This window comes from Schistocerca serialis, chromosome 6, assembly GCF_023864345.2.
Source record: "Schistocerca serialis cubense isolate TAMUIC-IGC-003099 chromosome 6, iqSchSeri2.2, whole genome shotgun sequence".
NCBI lineage: Eukaryota > Metazoa > Arthropoda > Insecta > Orthoptera > Acrididae > Schistocerca > Schistocerca serialis.
This window is the reverse complement of record NC_064643.1, coordinates 413551748-413573464: the sequence shown is the minus strand read 5'-3', so window position 1 is coordinate 413573464 and position 21717 is coordinate 413551748. Positions and strand designations below refer to the sequence as shown.

General features: G+C 37.3%; 1 protein-coding gene across 1 annotated transcript in view; it reads right to left on the bottom strand.

The window, feature by feature from the left end:
* The window catches only part of LOC126484896 (dynein axonemal heavy chain 10), a 1141797-nt gene that overhangs the window by 703811 nt on the left and 416269 nt on the right, over positions 1-21717 (bottom strand). The window contains exon 24 of the mRNA XM_050108495.1: positions 20373-20561. Coding sequence (XP_049964452.1) covers positions 20373-20561 — 189 coding nt within the window. The remainder of the gene's footprint in view (positions 1-20372; positions 20562-21717) is intronic.

Genomic DNA, 21717 nt, shown 5'->3' with positions numbered 1-21717 from the left:
GCTTACTCATCATTAATTGGCTCATGACCAAACAACCATTCCTATCTGTATCATTACTGATGATGAGAAATATTGTCTTTGTGCTAACATGTGCAAAAGAAAGGAATGGCTTGGACCAAACAAAGCAGCAATTCCCTGTCCAAAGACCTGTGCACACCCACAAAAGATAATGTTACGCATCCAGTGGAACAGCGATCGTGTACTGTACTACAAATTGCCTCCACAATGTGTAACTATCACTGGTGACACTTATTATCAACAACTGAGATGTCTTGCAGACACAATCCAAGAACAATGACCAAGAAGACAGCATGATGTGCTGCTACTCCATGATAACACCCACCCACATTCTACAAGACCGACAAAAAAGACTATACAGGAGTTGGGTTGGAGAGTCATTCCACACCCACTTTATTCACCTGATCTTATGCTATCAGATTTTCACCTTTTCTGCTGTTGAAGAACATCCAAGGAACTTCCTTTCTGGATGAAAATGTGCTCTGAACATGGCTTGATGAGTTCTTCACCTCCAAATCATGTGATTTCTACAGTCACAGAATTGAAAATTTATCCCAGTATTGACAGTCAGTTCTAAGCAGAGAAGGAGAATATATTATTGATGACTTAAGTCCATGTTATGTGTACCTGTCATGTTTATTAAAATTATGGGAATATGGTATGAAGTTATGCACCAACTCAATAGCAGAAGACCACCTACATAGCAAATCAGAACATGTACATGCGATAAAATCAACTCAAGATGATTTAGTTAAAAGACAGGGAGTTTTGGAATTGTTATAAATAAAAAACTAGCTTACAAAAGTGACTACTACAGACATACATACAATAATGATAATCTTTAATGATATAGAGCCTAGAATTCAAAACGTAGATTGTGAGAAAGAACTTGTGAACAACAGTGTACACAGTGAGAATAAGGATATCTTGAAACTCATTTCAGTTTCACCATTTGATATAATACCAGTGGGTGGAACAGCAATGACATCAAATACAGAAGACATATTGGTAACACATAAATAACTCATATATGTAATGGTGCAGTAAACTAAGACTATACAAGTGAGGTTGTTGTTGTTGTTGTGGTCTTCAGTCCTGAGACTGGTTTGATGCAGCTCTCCATGCTAATCTATCCTGTGCAAGCTCCTTCATCTCCCAGTACCTACTGCAACCTACATCCTTCTGAATCTGCTTAGTGTATTCATCTCTTGGTCTCCCTCTACGATTTTTACCCTCCACGCTGTCCTCCAATGCTAAATTTGTGATCCCTTGATGCCTCAGGACATGTCCTACCAACCGATCCCTTCTTCTAGTCAAGTTGTGCCACAAATTTCTCTTCTCCCCAATCCTATTCAATACCTCCTCATTAGTTATGTGATCTACCCACCTAATCTTCAACATTCTTCTGTAGCACCACATTTCGAAAGCTTCTATTCTCTTCTTGTACAAACTCTGTATTGTCCATGCTTCACTTCCATACATGGCTACACTCCATACAAATACTTTCAGAAACATCTTCCTGACACTTAAATCTATACTCGATGTTAACAAATTTCTCTTCTTCAGAAACGCTTTCCTTGCCATTGCCAGTCTACATTTTATATCCTCTCTAGTTCGACCACCATCAGTGCTCCCCAAATAGCAAAACTCCTTTACTCCTTTAAGTGTCTCATTTCCTAATCTAATTCGCTCAGCATCACCCGATTTAATCCGACTACATTCCATTATCCTCGTTTTGCTTTTGTTGATGTTCGTCTTATACCCTCCTTTCAAGACACTGTCCATTCTGTTCAACTGCTCTTCCAAGTCCTTTGCTGTCTCTGACAGAATTACAATGTCATCGGCGAACCTCAAAGTTTTTATTTCTTCTCCCTGGATTTTAATACCTACTCCAAATTTTTCTTTTGTTTCCTTTACTGCTTGCTCAATATACAGATTGAATAACATCGGGGAGAGGCTACAACCCTGTCTCACTACCTTCCCAACCACTGCTTCCCTTTCATGCCTCTCGACTCTTATAACTGCCATCTGGTTTCTGTACAAATTGCAAATAGCCTTTCGCTCCCTGTATTTTACCCCTGCCACCTTTAGAATTTGAAAGAGAGTATTCCAGTCAACATTGTCAAAAGCTTTCTCTAAGTCTATAAATGCTAGAAACGTAGGTTTGCCTTTCCTTAATCTTTCTTCTAAGATAAGTCGTAGGGTCAGTATTGCCTCACGTGTTCCAACATTTCTACGGAATCCAAACTGATCTTCCCCGAGGTCGGCTTCTACCAGTTTTTCCATTCGTCTGTAAATAATTCGCGTTAGTATTTTGCAGCTGTGACTTATTAAACTGATAGTTCGGTAATTTTCACATCTGTCAACACCTGCTTTCTTTGGGATTGGAATTATTATATTCTTCTTGAAGTCTGAGGGTATTTTGCCTGTCTCATACATCTTGCTCACCAGATGGAAGAGTTTTGTCAGGACTGGCTCTCTCAAGGCCGTCAGTAGTTCTAGTGAAATGTTGTCTACTCCCGGGGCCTTGTTTCGACTCAGGTCTTTCAGTGCTCTGTCAAACTCTTCACGCAGTATCGTGTCTCGCATTTCATCTTCATCTACATCCTCTTCCATTTCCATAATATTGTCCTCAAGTACATCGCCCTTGTATAGACCCTCTATATACTCCTTCCACCTTTCTGCTTTCCCTTCTTTGCTTAGAACTGGGTTTCCATCTGAGCTCTTGATATTCATACAAGTGGTTCTCTTTTCTCCAAAGGTCTCTTTAATTTTCCTGTGAGCAGTATCTATCTTACCCCTAGTGAGATAGGTCTCTACATCCTTACATTTGTCCTCTAGCCATGCCTGCTTAGCCATTTTGCATTTCCTGTCAATCTTATTTTTGAGATGTTTGTATTCCTTTTTCCCTGCTTCATTTACTGCATTTCTATATTTTCTCCTTTCATCAATTAAATTCAATATTTCTTCTGTTACCCATGATTTCTACTAACCCTCGTCTTTTTACCTACTTGATCCTCTGCTGTCTTCACTACTTCATCCCTCAGAGCTACCCATTCTTCTTCTATTGTACATGTTTCCCCCATTCTTGTCAATTGTTCCCTTATGCTGTCCCTGAAACTATGCACAACCTCCGGTTTACTTAGTTTATCCAGGTCCCATATCCTTAAATTCCCACCTTTTTGCAATTTCTTCAGTTTTATTCTACAGTTCATAACCAATAGATTGTGGTCAGAGTCCACATCTGCACCTGGAAATGTCCTACAATTTAAAACCTGGTTCCTAAATCTCTGTCTTACCATTATATAATCTATCTGATACCTTTTAGTATCTCCAGGATTCCTCCATGTATACATCTTCTGATGGCTTCAGCTGCCAAAGACTGTGGTCATGAGTGTGTGAGCTGCATTTGCATGAGTGTGTGTGTGTGTGTTTCCTCTATATGGTGAGTAGCATCTGTCCTTTTCATAATAATGTGATGATGAGTTAATTAGAAGTGAATTCCATTATAATGCAGATGTCGATTTTAAGGCTGTGTCAAGCAGGGGATTAAATCATAAATTTCACAAGGTCTCACTCACTATGTGGTAAAATACAATCAAGCTTTTAAAAACATGTTACTGGACACTCTGACAGAGTACCCCAAAAGCAAATGAAAATGAGGCGAGAGCAATATGTTCATATTTGATAAGATACAAATGGGGGAAGTAATATTACAAACAATCAGTTAGAACAACAATAGCCATCAATTAGAAAACATATGTAGACAGAGTTAAAAGAAACCATACAATACAATTACGTAAATTTTCTCCTAGATTCTTTTAGTGAGATATGGGTGATTGACCAACAATTCCTAGAGCAATGGAACATGCTGCATATATTCCTCAAAATTCCTGTGAGTGGAGTAAAAATAATAGGAGTTACAGAAACTGTAGGTAAACAAATATAAGATTCAGTCACCAAGGATATCGTTTGCATAACCCAATGTTGCTCATACTGGGGTTGAAAATACTGATAATTACAGGAACAGACTGGATAACAGAACATAACAGTTATATTAGGATGTAATAAAGGCTTGATACAATTTCTGTATTGGACAGAGGGTACAATAATAACATTACATTTTGAACCAGTTACTGTATGTAAATCTAACCATAACTAATAACAGAAACAGTTTTATGCAATTGCCAGGAAATTTATACACACAATTTGAATATGAATATAAATGGAGAGAAATTACATATATTAATAATAAATTTACAGGAATTGGCATAAGATGCAATTTTTAGGAAATGATGTCAAGTTTTTAGATCGCGCAGTAAATACTGATGGGTTGGAGGCTCTGATCCACATAGATTTGATGCAATAAACAAGTATTCTGAACCAACAAACAAGAAACAATTACAGAGTGAGGTGGCACAGTGATTAGCACAATGGACGGGTTGGAGGCTCTGATCCACATAGATATGATGCAATAAACAAGTACTCTGAACCAACAAACAAGAAACAATTACAGAGTGAGGTGGCACAGTGATTAGCACAATGGACTAGGATTCAGGGCAACAATGAATCAAATCCATGTCCAGCCATCCTAATTTAGGTTTTCCTTGATTTCCCTACATCGCTTCAGGCAAATGCTGGGGTGATTCCTATGAAAGGGCATGGCTGATTTCCTTCCCAATCCTTCCCTAGTCTGATGGGACCAATGACCTCACTGTTTGGTCTCCTCCCCCAAATTAACCAAACAATCAAGAAACAATTAAAATCATGCTCAGGGATGATAGGTTTCTATAGAAAATTGTTGCCCCCCCCCCCCCCCTGCTGTATTAAATGCACCACACTTAATGGCCCTTGTTAAACTAACACATCTTGGCGATGGGCACCAGAATGCAGCATGGAGTTTAAAAGAATAAAAAACAGTTCTTAGCTCACTGAAATTTTGAGGAGCCTTCCCACTTGGTGGCAGATGCTTCAGAATATGGCATAGAATCTCATCTTATTAGAAGATATGGGTACACACATCTGATGGAATAAAACATTGTCCAATAGTATTTGGAGAGCTATCTGCTGACAATCCTTGAGAGGAGTGATGCAATCCGAGGGAGGGAGATGTTACTGTTGCATGACCATTTAAGTAGTTTACATATTTATTAGCATGACACAAGACTATAGTACACAGGAACCATAGGGCACTAAACATTTTACAAAAAGGTTGACTTAGCACAGCCTTCCCACTTGGTGGCAGATGCTTCAGAATATGGCATAGAATCTCATCTTATTAGAAGATATGGGTACACACATCTGATGGAATAAAACATTGTCCAATAGTATTTGGAGATCTATCTGCTGACAAACCATGAGAGGAGTGATGCAATCCGAGGGAGGGAGATGTTACTGTTGCATGACCATTTAAGTAGTTTACATATTTATTAGCATGACACAAGACTATAGTACACAGGAACCATAGGGCACTAAACATTTTACAAAAAGGTTGACTTAGCACAGTGGATGGGGGATATTTCACCTAGAATTTAAGTTTTCAATACAATATGTGAACGGGACCAAGAATGTGGTACCTGACACATTATTTAGATTTCCAATAGGTTTAAAACAAAATGAGTATGTAAGAATTGCAGTAATTTTGCTATATACTTTCTGTAAGTTAACAAATATAAACAAGACATTAGATTACTTTGTAGGGATTTGGAAAATGAACAATGCAAGGATAAATATTATAACCATAAACCACACAATATTTAGAGGAAAATCCAGATCATAATAGCATGAATTGGAAAATTAACAAAGAACTACTTTTTCATAAAGACAAAATAACATGTATTCCTAAAAGTAGGATTACTTTTTTAACCTGGTACATACACCCAGTAAACACATTTTAGAGCAAAGAGGTGCATAATGCACATAAGAAAATATCATATTTCTGAAACATGTCCCAACAAGTCAAAAAAATCTTGAAATCATGTGATACTTGTCAGAAAGTTAAAATACAAAACCCCATAATAGCACAAGCATTTTGGGATTTAATGGCTACAGACTTCTACAGTCCACTGCCTAGAGGGTGGGGATGAATGGTGTGTATATTTGTCATTTGGAATGCTTGTCTAAATTATGCCCTCTGAAGTGAGCTCTGGCCAATGGTTTATTTTTAAGCTGATGGATGATTCTTACAAATATGTGAAGAACACTAATAACTTATTATCTGATAACAGAACCCAGTTTACAGACAAACAGTTTAAAGAGTTTTTAATTTGGGGAACAGTAAATCACATTTTAATTTTGAAATATCATGCAGAAGCCAATCCAGATGTAAGGATTGTATGTGAACTGAATAACCTATACCAGAAGTGTTGTGCAAACATACATTCCAGATGGAGAGAGTTAGTGGGAGACTTTGAAAAGGTATTAAATGAACTACCCCATTCTGTTGCTATAGAGTTTGCAGTAGACATACTATATGGACATACAGAAGGAGAATCAGTGTTAAAATATATAGAATGGCATGAAGTAAATGCCCATCTGTTGCCTGTGTCAATGAATCCTATTAAAGAGTCATGAATCAAAGACAGAATATAGAGGGAAAAAAAGATCAGAAAAAGATACTACAGTTCTCTATAAGGTAGGGTATCTAATTCTGGTTAGGAACCACAAGCACAGTTCTTAGAATGAGAAGTTAATAGATAATTCCTACTTCTTGTACAAATAACTTTTTGTGGTTACAGAAATACCACACCCAAAAACGAAAGTATTAACCAATTAATTAATTAAAAAGGTGAAAAGCCTCTCTACTACCCAAGACATATGGCCTTTCATAGTCAAACAGCCCTAAGAAGTTATTGCTAAAGTCAAAATTTAAAGTAAAGGAGTCTTCAAACAGCCTTCACACTAATTTGGGAATATAAGAGATGTGAATATCATTTGGTCTTAAGGTTAATTACAATATACTTTTATATACAACTTCAGGAGATCAGTTAAAAGGAATGCTGTTTTGTAAGTGTTCATAGTGGATAGAAATAGTTAAGTTACTATTTTTTTTTATAAGGACAGTGCCGTCCTAGCTGAGGGGTGGCATGTGAAATGAACATTACTGAGGAAGCAGTATGCAATTGGTAGTATTCCAATGGTAAGAAGCTCATCTCCAAGAGTGTGTCTACAAATCAATTTTGTAGACAATTAGTATGAAGCGGAATATAGTAAATGATTGTTATTGTAAATATGTACAGTAGCACATTCTTTGTGTTACTTGTACAGTGTTTCTTTTGTTGAATATAGTAATATGATTTACTCTGTGTGAAGAGCACTGGATTGCTCCTAATGATAAAGATTTACTCTTCCTACTTAGAAATGTGGTGTGGAAGAGACATAATTATTTGTATCTATGATTCTACATGCTCATAAGTTTTGCTGAATTGCACTGAACATCCACTATGAGAGTTATATTTGTGCTTGATGCGCCAATCTCCTAACAAAATTTCAACATCTACTGTGAAAAAATAGTAGAAACAATGAGAAAGCCACAACCATTATTTATTAAGAAGTAAATTATGTTGTGAGTCTCTAAGTTTTGAAGAAGTCTGATTTTTGGGACTGGATTTGCACAACTTTTTTTTGAGAAGGACACAGTTATAAGTAGAATAATTCATTATATTTGCTGAAAATAATCAGTAACTGGGAAACAAACTTCAATTTTCTTATTTAAACATCAACAAGATCTAAAGATTTCCAGCAGAATAGTGTTGTCAGAAGATTTAGGTTGATCCCCTATACTCTCCATACTAGGGTGCAAGACCCAACATTTCCAAGTCTGTGGGGGTGAAGCTCATGAGGTCCATTTTTAGGATCAATGGTTATCACTATTCTCTGACCCATCATTGAAGTACCTCACCATAGATGGAGCCCAAGGTGGGGGAGGGGAGAATATGTGCCTGTGGGCTGTCATCTTTTTCTTCAGCACTCGTAATCTTAATTTTCTTTCTTACTTCCTATACAAGCAGCACTGATGTATCATTCCCACTATCCACTATTCAGTAGTTATGTCACGAGTGCCTTTCTTTTTTTTCCTTTGCCTTAACTCATTGTCACGGTATTGTATAAGGTAGTGATGAACTAGAAAGCTTCTGACAGTGTTAGTGTGGAGTATAATGTGTGTAAGTTAATGTACAGACAAATATATCTTACATTTCCACATTATTGAGTCAGAAAGTTCACTAGCATTCATCATTAAGAGTGAGAGAAAAAGAATCAACCTCATTATTAATCAACAACCACTGCATAATTATCTGTGATGATATTGCAACAAATACTTCTGGCTCTCTTCTGTATGGAGGGCTTGCTTCCATGCACTGCTAAGATTATGTTCAAAGAGATTTTGAGATTGCAGCCAGTTGTCATAAACATCACTACACAATATTTTAACTGGACACCTGCCAATCATATCCAGGAGAGCCATAAAAGAGTAAGGAAGACATTCTCCACTCCACCTTATGTAGTATGCTGAGAGTATTGCCGTGCACGTTTCAGTGTCACAGTGTCAAAAGGAGCACATGACCCTTGCTGATGGAACTGCAAAGACCAGCTCTCTTCAGCACTGATGCTTGTTGCAGTCATTGGAGTATTCTGTCATCTTCGTCTGGAGCAAATCAGGGATGATGGGATTCAATGCATTATCCAGCTGGTAGGTGTTGTCCTTGTTCATTAGATTTTGTGCATGGGTATTTCACGGGATTCTTTTATAACAGAGTCCCAAAAAGATGTTGCAGTCAGCAAAAGTAATGTTTTGTCATATTCCATTGAATGGCCGTAGAAGATACAATGTTCAACAATTGCAAAAAATGGCTCTGAGCACTATGGGACTTAACATCCGACATCATCAGCCCCTAGAACTTAGAACAACTTAAACCTAACTAACCTAAGGACATCACACACATCCATGCCTGAGGCAGGATTCGAACCAGTGACCGTAGTGGTTGCGTGGTTCCACACTGAAGCACCTAGAAATGCTCGGCCACACTGGTCGGCTCAACAATTGCAGACTTGCTGGGTTGCAGAAGGTGAGTGCAACATTTATGTTCTGTGCAACATTCTTCCATTGTGTGTGTTGTTAGTCCTATATAGGCCATACCACAATGGTATGGTATTTAGTAACTTCACATCTTCGTCAGTAAAAAAATACTTTTCACTTATCCCAGCAGGTCTGAAGTCTTAAATGGTGAGTGGAAAATTGCTTTCACCTAAAAATTACTAAGGATTCTTGCTGTTTTGAAGGAAATATTTCCAACTAGAGGAATAAAAGCTTGGGAATTTGCTGGCATGTCCCCCTCTTTATCCATTTTCTGGTTCTTGGTTTTAGCTGAGAATGCCCTGTTAAATTGCCAGGTTGAGCATCCATTCTCTCTGAACACTGTCCTTAAATGTGCAAACTCTTTAGGCAAATTATGATGGCAACTTGAAGAGTGCAAGTACAAATCAGTGTGATAAACAGAATGTAGCAGAGAGCTGTCACTCTTCCATCATTATTATTATTATTATTATTATTATTATTTTGTTCAAGATGGTGGCGATTGACAAATTTAGTGAATTTATGCTTCCAGTTATTTCGAATTTTCAAATGTTATCCAGCATCAATAGCAAGAAGATGATCAACAAAAGTGCTTCGCAAAGTTTCAAGTCTATTGCCACACAAAAAATCCGCAGTGAAAAATAATCCAGATCAAAATGTAACTGTGTAACATGTGAAGTCCATCCTGACAAAGCAAAACTAGTTGAAACTATTAATTCATTGCAAGAAATCGTGCGCAGATCCTTGGCAGAAAACAAAGTGTTAGATGATGGACTCAAATGTTTTGAAAATGATCATAGAAAACTACAAACTGCCGAGCAGGGACCAAGTGAATTTGACAGAAATAAGGTGTACACAGTGACCAAAGATTCCATCGCCATTTCAAGTATTCCATCACATTCTGGGTGTACTGGTAACGCTACCCATAGCACAATCATTTCATTGTCTTTAATAATAAATTCTCCTGCCGTGCTCCAAAAAATTGTAGGCCTATCTACAAAAGATCAAATCGTGCACCATCTGAAAGAAAAGCCTGTTATTAAGCAAAATGTGGAACCTTGCCAGCCAAAACTGTCACTCGTAAACAGAAGCAAGGTAAATTCAACATTCAAGATGACAGTTAATTTAACTAACACCAGAAATGCGGCAAGAAGAATAAATGTATGTTTAACGGGTGATAGTCATGTTAGAGGCATTGCACATGAAATAAAAAGCATAAACAGTGAAGTAAATGCTTCAGGTTTTATTTAACCTGGCACCCCTCTTGACCAAGTGCTTTCAACTGTAACCAATATCTCTCGAAAGACAATGAAGGAAGACTTCATTGTAATCTGTGGTGTTGCAAATGACGTTGCACACAATGATGGTTTGCATGCTGTTAATGCGTTAAAATCTACTCTAAACTATCTAAATGACTCAAACATCATTGTTCTCGATATTCCACACAGGTATAACTTGCCTCAATTCTCGTGTGTTAACAGGGCAGCAGCATATACAAACAGCCAATATGCAGAAATTTGCAACTGTTACACAAATGTACAAATGGTTAACATGCAAAATTTTAGTAGAGATCTTTACATCACTCTCGGCCTTCATCTCAATTGGCGCGGAAAAAGTCACTTAGCATCCATTATTTGTGAAATCGTCGTAAATGCTAGGAACAATGTATACTCAAAACACACACATTCGAAGAATGAGTGCTCCACAACACAAGAAGACTGCAGGAATGGGTATAGACAGACGACATTGGACAAATGCCTGTTGAAAACACCAGGTAAAGCTGATTCTTCCCAGTCTTCCAGTACATGGAAACAGACCAACTTGAATAAATGGATAGTGAAAAATACCAAACCCACTCTGTCAACTGATTTTTCTTTTTTAGGGATAAATGTGTAAGTGGTTCTGGAAATCAAAATCTATATACCATCAAAACATATGTAGCCTGAGCAACAAGATTAATGAACTCTTAATTAATATCCAGGAGCCACAAGGTAGAGATTGTGCCCATGTTCTGTGCTTTATCGAGCAGCATGTTATGTCAGACATTGAAAAACTTGCTATAGATAATTACTGCTTAGCAACATATTACTGTAGGAAATTTATAGAAAAAGGTGGAGTAGCGATCCATGTCAGAAACAGCATCACATGTAGTGTAATTAATGTGCTGAATTTTTGTATAGATCAACAGTTTGAAGTGTGTGCCATAGGGCTGGCTTTAAATAATTCTTATATAGCAGTAGTAGCTTTATACAGGGTACCTTCAGGTAACTTTAGCATTTTTTTTGAAACAGTTAGATGCACTCTTAATATACATATTTAAACCCAGTATAGATGTCATAGTTGTTGGAGACTTCAGTGCAAATTTCCTAATGAACTCCAGAGACAGAGTAGATCTTGAGAACTTGATGTCCTCATATAATCTTGCTTCTGTTTTAAATTTTCCTACCAGAATAACTTCACGAACAAAATCATTAATTGATAATGTATTTATTGACATAACCAAGATTGATAATATAGCTGTTAGGCAAATCCTGAATGGTTTCTCTGACCATGATGGTCAAAGACTCACCATCAACAATTCAAGTGTTTGTGAGATTAATAGCGGTCCCAAGTGGAAAATTACTAGGAAATCTACTGATGAAACTTGAGATCTTTAAAGCACATCTCCAAAATGTAGTCTGGAGTCCAGTATATAATGTAGAAAATGCTAATTCCAAATACAACCTTTTAAGTAATGAAGTGGCTCTAATATTTGAAAGTACCTTCCCAAAATGAATATATAAAACCCAAACTAAAAAATCCACCAACAAGTCTTGGATTACCACTGGAATTAGGATTTCTTGCAAAAGAAAGAGTTGTACATTGCCTCAAAAAAATCAGATGACCCTAACCTTTTAAATAACTATAAAAAATACTGTAAAATATTGAACAAAGTCATTCAGAAATCAAAAAGTATGTATCTGTGCTCAAAAATGAATAACTCCACTAATAAAATCAAAACTGTACGGGAAGTGATATGAAATGAGACTGGTGCAAATTACCCAAACAAGGCCCGAAATATTGCTCTTAACAATGAAGGTAAGCTAGTTCAAAATCAAGATACTGTAGCTAAAATCTTTAATGAGCACTTTTTAACTGTTGCTGAGAAAACAGCATGGAAAGGCTCCCTTCCAGCAAACTGCTAAAAGCCAGCTGTAATCCACTCTCTAAAGTTCTAGCTCATAAATTCAATTCCTCTCTAAATCTAGGTATCTTCCCTGACAGAATGAAGTATGTTATTGTGAAGCCCCTGTACAAAAAAAGGTGATCCCACAGATGTTTCCAACTATCATACTATCTCTCTTGTAAAAGCATTTTCTAAAGTCTTTGAAAAATTAATATACTTCAGGATTGTCAGTCGCCTTGAAAAATTTGCACTAATTAGTAAACAACAATTTGGTTTCAGATCAGGTATATCTACAACCAAAGTAATTTACACACTTATAAATAACGTTTTAGAATGCCTTGACAAGAAAAAATTGTCTGTTGGCATATTCTGTGACCTGACTAAGGCTTTCGACTGCATTGATCACAGAATACTTATAGGAAAAGCAGCCCAATATGGAATCCGTGTACAAATGGGTAACTGGCTTAGATCATATTTAGAAGACAGACAACAAAAAATAATATTAGGTGTTAACAACCTACAAGTAGGAGAGGTAGAGTCTGACTGGGGAACAGTACATCATGGAGTTCCACAATGATCAGTCCTTGGCCCCCTCTTATTTATTATATATATATATATTAATGACCTACACCTGTCCTCAAATAGTGCTAGCAATATCACAATGTTTGCAGATGACACAAGTATAGTGACAGCCAGCAAACCCTCCACTGACATAGAGTTAAATGCCAACCAAGCACTTGCAAATGCTCTGAACTGGTTCACGGCAAATTCTCTAGCAATAACTCTCAGTAAAACAAATTACATACATTACATAAGCCCAGAAGAGATTAACATTGCACACGAGAGCCAACAGTTACAGAGTGTTCAGTGCACAAAGTTCCTAGGCGTTCACATAGATAACCGGCTCAACTGGGAATTCCACATACAGCAAACACAAAAAAAGCTTAGCTCAGCAACATTTGCCATCCAAATAATCTCCAAAATTGGAGACATCAACGTATCAAAGTCTGCATATTTTGGCTACTTTCATTCAGTGATGTGCTATGGAATAATCTTTTGGGCAACTCACCACTTTCAAAAAAAAATAATTTTGTAAGCCAGAAAAAAGTAGTCCAAATTATATGTAGTGTTTCTCGAAGAACCTCATGTCGAAATCTTTTTAAACAGTTAGGTATATTAACCACTCCCTCACAATATCTCCTCTCACTCATGGCTTTCACTCTTCTCAATTCCTCTGAATATGAAACAAATGAGGCATACCATCATTACAACAAAAGACGGAAAGGTGATATGCACAGTGAACGGAAAAATCTCTCTCTGGTACAAAAAGGGGTAAATTACACAAGTAAAAAAATCTTTAATGGGCTCCCGAGTAATATTAAGTGTCTAAAAGAAAAGAAAATGCTATTCAGGAATTCCTACTGGAAAAATATTTCTACTCTTTAGATGAATTCTTCAACAGAGATAAATAATTTGAGTAGTAATTCAGATTATTTCCTTTGTCATTGTTATTTGTATTGTTTTTATCACTATTGTATTTTTGTATTGTATTGTTTATTATCTTGATTATATTATTGTATTGTACCAGTTTTAAATCATTCATCTACCATGTGTAATATACCAGTATGTATTGTACTGTATGATATCTAACTTGTATCTGCTTTGACTCATTCCACATCCATGTGTAATCACACTATACTGGATCTATGGAGTATGTATCTCATATAAAATAAAATACCCAAAACATCCCAGAATGGGAGACAACCCTCTTTCTCTAATTCAACAGTAAATCAAATGTTCTCATGAATGGAGTTAAGATGATGTAAAAACTCTGTGGGGCCACACAATGAAAGTAGCATCCACATACCTCTAAAAAAACAGTTGGTTTATGAGCCATTGATTCCAGTTATCTTTCCTCAAAACCCTCCATATAAAGAATAGCCACCAGGGGAGTCAAGGGACTGTCCATGGCAACACCGTCACTCTGTTCAAAATATTCTTCATTGAACATAAAACAGGTTGAGTAAAGAGCATGCTGAAACAAAGCAGTGGTGCCCGACTGAAACTGTTTATCAATTAGTGCAGAGCTGTCAGCTACAAGCACCTTAGTAAAAAGAGATACTACATCAAAAATCACTAAAATATCTTAACTACTTAGGTGGAGAGATCTCAATCTGTTGATAAAATCAGTTGAGTTCCATATATGATGTGGACATCTGCCAACCAATGGTCTCAGGAGGAAAGCAAGATCTTTAGCCAATTGTGTGTGGAGGCATCAATATTACTCACTACAGGCTGTAAAGGAAAACCATCCTTGTGCAGTTTAGGAAGACCATACAGTCTTGGTGGTATGTTGTGGTTTTAACTGCTTGATGATCTCCGGAGGTACTGAGGAAGGATTCAGGAGTGTACACATCTTCTGTTGCAAACAAGCTGTAAGATTGTTATCAATCTTCCTATACAAAGTATCACTAACTATGCCATACATGTTCTCCAAATACAAAAATATGAGATAACAAGACAGTTGAATTACCTTTAGCAGCCTTCTGCATCACTATGTATGGATCCTCTTGGAGGCATCATGGTGCAGCCCTTTCTTCAAAGGTTATGTTATTGCATTGGGAAGGTGCTTTCAAAAGTGCAAGGCAAGTTTCCCTTCTCATTTCTTCAGCATCATCCATAGAAAGGTATCAAACAGCTTCTTCAGCATCACTCACAAAACTTATCACATGGTGGAGTGCAAAATTGAGTCCTGTACCCAATACAGATAGTGTTGGATCATCCATATTCTTCTCTGTGAAGTTAACAATGGAACATCATTTATTCCCTGTGGCAATGGCTGTTGTGCATCAAATGATCAAATTTTGACATCTGCCAAGGGTTAGCATCTTTATAGAATGAAACTTTCACTCTGCAGTGAAGTGTGCAATGATATCAAACTTCCTGGCAGATTAAAATTGTGTGCCGGACTGAGAGTCAAACTTGGGACCATTGCCTTTCACAGGCAAGTGCTCTACCAACTGAGCTACCACAACATGATAGTACTGGCGGAAGTAGAGCTGTGAGGATGCATTGTGAGTCATTATTGGGTAGCTCAGTTGGTAAGAGCGCTTACCCGTGAAAGGCAAAGGTCCTGAGTTTGGGTCTCAGTCTGGCACACAGTTTTAATCTGCCAGGAAGTTTCATATCAGTGCACAATATGCTGCAGAGTGAAAATTTCACTCTGTAAACATCAAGCAGGCTGTGGCTAAGCCATGTCTTCACAATACCATTTCTTCTGGAAGTGCTAGTGTTGCAAGGTTAGCAGGAGAGGTTCTGTGAAGTTTGGAAGGTAGGAGACATGGTACTGGTGGAAGTGTGTATGGGTCTTGAGTCATGCTTGGGTAGCTCAGTTGATAGAGCTTGCCTGTGAAAGGCAAAGGTCCTGAGTCCGAGTCTCAGTCTGGCACACAGTTTTAATGTGGCAGATAGTTTCAGTATCCTTATATATCGAATCAATCTCGGCTGAAGTCACACCATCAACCAGTCCTATGATACAGGAGAAACAAGTGCTGCAATCTCCAGTAGTTGGTCAAACAGTTCTGAAATGGCATCCAACCTTTGTCTTATATAACAAATTCTCTCCTTAACAATACCATGACTGGCCTTCTCTAACATCTTCCATGTGGTGGCAGTTTTAATGAAATGTGTCATTCTGGCAAAATCTGGTATTATGTTATGGTCCCAATAATCCACTAAAAAACTTAATGAACTTTCTTACCACATAGCTTATCAAAACTGCATACATACAAGGCCATCTCCTTACTGTAAAGGTGTTTAATGTGAAATTCTATGCCATTTCAGAAAAAACTATTCCACCTACATCTGAAGATAGGGTTGATGGTGTGACTTCAGCCAAGGTTGCGAGTTCTCAGCAAATGAAAAAATTTGATTGTTTGGTGCACAACAGCCAGCACTACAGAGAATAATGGCATGATGTCCCATTGTTAATTTCACAGAGAAGAACTTGGATGATGTGATCTGTCTGTATTGGGTATAGGGCTCAATTTTGCACCTACACCATGTGCACTATCTCTAGTAAGTTTGATGAGTAGTGTTGATGAAGCTGTATGAAGCCTTCTTGTGGATGCGGCTGAATAAATAAGAAAGGACACTTACCACGCACTTTTGAAAGTACCTCCTCAACACAGTAATATAACTTCTGAAGAAAGGGCTGCACTACAAAATCTCCGAGAGGATATAGATATAGTGGTGATGTAGGCTGGTAAAGGTAGCTCAACTATCTTGTTAACTCATAGTTTGTGTTTGGAGAAGATCTGTGGCCTCCTTAGTGATACTATGTACAGGACTGGCTGATCATGATCCTACAGCACATGTGCAATGGAAGATGTCTACACTCTCAAATTCATCCTCGTAACCTCCAGAGACCATCAAACAGTAAAGGCCACATGCCAGTGTTTCTCCAAGACTGTATGGTCTTCCCAAAGTGCACAAAGATGATAGTCCTTTATGGCCTATATTGAGTAATATTGATGCCACCACATACAATTTAGCCAAATATCTTTCTTTGTTTCTGAGACCATTGGTTGGCAGATGTCCTCATCATATATGGAACTCAGCTGATTTTATCAACAGATTGAGAGCTCTCCACCTAAGTAGTTAAGATATTTTAGTGAGTTTTGATGTAGTATCTCTTTTTGCTAAGGTACCTGTAGTTGCTGCCTTGGCACTAATTGTTAAATGGTTTCAGTCAGGCACCACTGCTTGGTTTCAGCATGCTCTTTACTCAAGCTATTTTAGGTTCAATGAAGAATATTTTGAACAGAGTGATGGCATTGCCTTGGGCAGCCCCTTGGCTTACTTTTTTATGGAGGATTTTGAGGAATGAACACTGGAATCAGTGGTTCTTAAACCAATTGTTTTTAGAGGTATTTGGATGCTGCTTTCATAGTGTGGCCTTATGGAGAAAATACGTTAATAGAGTTTTTACATCATCTTAACTCCATTCATGAGAACATTCAATTTACTATGGAATTAGAGAAAGAGGGTTGTATCCCATTCCTGGATGTTTTCATTAGACAGAAGAATGATGCCTCTCTGTGACATTCTGTTTATCACACCAATTTGTACTTGCACTCTTCAAGTTACCGTCACCCATCCCAAACTATGAGCATGCTTAAAACCTTTGTACACAGGACCCATACAGTGTCAGATGCAGATAGTTTGCATAAAGATCTCGCACATTTAAGGACTGTGTTCAGAGCCAATGGATACTCAACCTGGCAAATTAATAGGGCATTCTCAGCTACAACCAAGAACAGGGAAATGGATAAAGAGGAGAACACACCAGCAAAGTCTCTAGCTTTCCTTCTCTTTGTTGGAAATATTGCCTTCAAAGTAGCAAGAATCCTTAGTAATTTTGAGGTGAAAGTGATTTTCCAATACCATCTAAGATTTCAGACATGCCTGGATGAGAGAAGGATAATTTGTTACTGCAGAAGGCAGGAATTTACAAAATACCATGCCACTGTGGTATGGCCTGTATATGACAAACAAGACACACACAGTGAATGAACATAGCATAGAACGTAAATATTGCACTCACCTTCTGTGACCCAGCAAGTCTGGAATTGTGGAACATTGTATCTCCAACATACATTCAATGGAAAATGGTAAAACATTAATTTTGACCATAGCAAAATCTTTTTGGGACTCCATTATAAAAGAATCCATTGAAACATGCATAGGAGAAAATCTAATAAACCATCACAGCAGCTCCCAGATGGATCAAGCATTGAATCCCGTCATCTCATAGATTTCTCTAGATGAAGATGCCAGAATACTCTGATGACTGCAGCATCAGTGCTGAAGAGAGCTGATCTTTGCAGTTCCACCAGTGAGAGCACTGCTGCTAGACAGTGTGGTCCTTTTGTCACTGTGACTCTGACGCATGTATGGCAATACTCTCAGCACACTATATAAAGTGGAGCAGAGAATGTCTTCATCAGTCTTTGATAGCTCACCTGAAGGTGACTGGCAGGAGTCCAGTCAAAATATTGTGGAGTGAAGTTTATGACAAGCAGCTGCAATCCTGAAATCTACTGAAACATTTACTTCACTGGGAAAATTTTAAATTTCACAGTGCTAAGATTACCTCTGCTGTTACATCTAAAGGTGTTCTCACTCACTCTTATTTCTAGAGCCTTCTTAATTACTTAGTCCCAGTATGTAGGAGCCTGGGCAAAACTTTTGTTTCATTGCACATTTTTTATGTTTGTTTGTGAGGTTGGAGATTTCTCCAGTTCTTGATTTTAAATATCTCTTTGATGTTCTGCATAGTGGTTGGAAACAGTGTGGATGGAATGAGTGATGTAATTCCTTCTCCACTCACAAAGGATGGTGGAAATCTCAGGGATCCTGAGGTTGAGACTGTCCTTAACAGTGTGTAGCATCTGCTTTATCTTCTGAGATGGTTGAAAAATAGGTATTACACCTCATTTTCCCAGTATTTTGCCTGTTTTGCTGGATGTAACACAACAGAAAGGAAGTAATGCAATCAGACATTCACTATTTAACTGTTCAACATTTTCACATTTCCTTTTCCTAAAGAAAGCTGATTTCTATCATGTGACCCATAGTCATACTTTTGGAACACATAATTTAGACGATTAATTTCGGAATGTAAGTGGTCCTCAATAGAAAAAGTTTTTGCTATGTGTATCAGTGTATTTAAAGCTGCTCTCTTCTGGACTGGGTGGTGAAAATTCTGGGTGCTAAGATATAAATCAGTGTGCATCAGCTTGTGGTACACTGAGTGAACAAGACATCCATCTGACTTTCATTGTACCAAAACATCTAAAACTGGCAGCCTTCCCTCTTTCACTGTTTCAACATTAAACGGAATGTTTGGGTGCATACTGTTCATATGTTCATAGAAATGTTCAAGAGCTTCTGTGCCTTGTGGCCAGACCATAAACATGTTTTCAGCATAGTGATAAAATGACGATGGACAAACAGGAGCCATATTTAATGAACATTCCTCAAAATATTCTATAAAAAAAGTTTGCTGATACTGCAGACTATGGAGATCCATAGCAATTCTGTCAATCATTCAGTAAAATTTACTGCCATACAAGAAGTTGTGATGACCATAGCTTGGGCCTCCCAATAGTGACCAACACATCTTTGATGTGCATCAAAAGATATATGATATTCTATATAGAGAGTCTGTACAAAGCTACCAGGTTATAATATCCAGTGTTATACAATTAATGAGATATTCTGTGGATAATAAAGCCAGTTTCATGTCTCATTTTGTAGGCAGAGGTTTGTTCTATCAAGATTTTCTGGTATTTGCAGAGATCTCTCTGACTCGAGCCAGAGTCAAACTTCAAGAAATTCTAAGCAAGATGGGACCCCTCACAACCTGCCACCCCTCTCTCCCACTTTCTAGCCTGCACACATATCACCCTCCTCCAACCCACTAGCTTCTTATCTCCAACAAACCCTCATCCTGTTTCTGCCTCATTCTCCCTCAGCCCATCCCACCTGACATGCACAATGCAGGTGCATAGGTATGTGTGTGTGTGTGTGTGTGTGTGTGTGTGTGTGTGTGTGTGTGGGCGCGTGCATGCATCTCATACACTTTATGCTCATTAATGAACAAATCTCATAATTACGTCCTTCTCATGCATAATGCCTGCTCAAAAAATAATTGGTGTTACACAAAAATAATGTAGAGGATGCCTTCCACATAATCAAGTTAATGTCTTTCTCACTCACTCCACAGTTTTCTAAAACTGGCATAGTCAAATTTTGTATAGTAAAATAGCTGAGCCACACTTTTAAGAAATTATTTTAAATAAGATATGGTTATCAGTTATACTGCACCATAAATTTTGCCGAAAGGAAAAACTGGAGAAATAGGAATAGGTGCTAAACATAAGTATAACACAACACTTAGTCTACAATTAAGGAGAGATCAGCAAATGTACAATTAATTTGTCACCTACATATTGTCACATATCAGTTTGCACCTTTACCTTCTTCATTTGATTTGTAATAGTTTTCTTTTTTAAGAAAATAATTACCAGCTTTTTACTGGTCTTAACATACCTTTGCCCTCAGAAATCCTTCAGAGAATAGCATAATTAGGCAGATCAGCTCCAAATCAGGAACAATGCATACCACAGGACGGAATAAAGCCTTTACTGATTCAGGTAATTCAGTGCGACCTGCATACCCAGGATTCATTGTAATGAATACACCAACTTTGTTATCCAGAGATATTTCTTTTCCTTCAAACTGTGGAACAATGAGACTATCATCACTGTGTGTCTGATGTCACAGTTCACCTAAATATAGCCATTGCACTTAAATAATGAGCAATACTGAAAGAGGTCAAAACATGAAATGATTGCATTAATTTAGAAGAAAAAAGGCACACAAATATATTTAACAGTTACAGAAAAACATAATCCACAAAAAAACTGAATATATATTGGTTAGAAAACTATTATGAAGTATCCAGATATTTGTGAGGGAACAATTTAAAAAATAAGTGCTTTGGATTTACATGTTGTAAACACTGCTTCAGAGACAACATATCTTTATGTGTTTGGAGATTGTCCTAAAGTTCTCAGAGTTTTGGTTTGTGGTTATATATATAAGTTAATAAAAATCTAGAAAGAAATTTTCACTCTGCTGCACAGTGTGCATTGATGTGAAACTTCCTGGCAGATTAAAACTGTATGCCAGATCAAGACTCAAACTTGGGATTTTGCCTTTTGCAGGACTGTGCTCTACTGACTGAGTTACATAAGCATAGCTCACAACTAGTCCTCACAGCTCACAATTTTACTTCCACTAATATCTGCTCATGAAAGGGAAACTTCTAGAGTTCAAGTCTCAGTCAGACACAAAGTTTTAATCTGCTAAGAAGTTTCAAGTAAAAATCTTCTGGAAAAATTCAGAAAAATGTAATAATTCACTTCTAGTGAACCCAAGATATGATAATAATGTGTACAGTTCATAATCAAACAACATGCAGAGGTACTGAACTGCACATCTTATGCTTATTTCCCATCATATTCATTTTGTAGTGATACTTATGGCTAATAATAACTATGTGATTGCTGCATTGTGAAGTGCTTCACCACAACAAAAGAGATTAAAATTTATGTAATGTGTTTCTTTGTTTAGTATTGAAGCTATGTTTCTATTAAAGCCTTAAAATATGACCTGCAAGAATAAGGTTGGAAATCTATGATTCACAGTAATATAAACATAAATTAAAAATATATATTCAAAAAGTAAACTAGTGTACATGGAGGATGAAACTAAGAATCACTGTTAACAGAAACTTCTTTACATAAAAATTCCATACTTTAAAAGATATGCATATTTGTATAGAAATGTATATACATTCACAAAGGTTAACTGCACATAGGCCTATACAAGC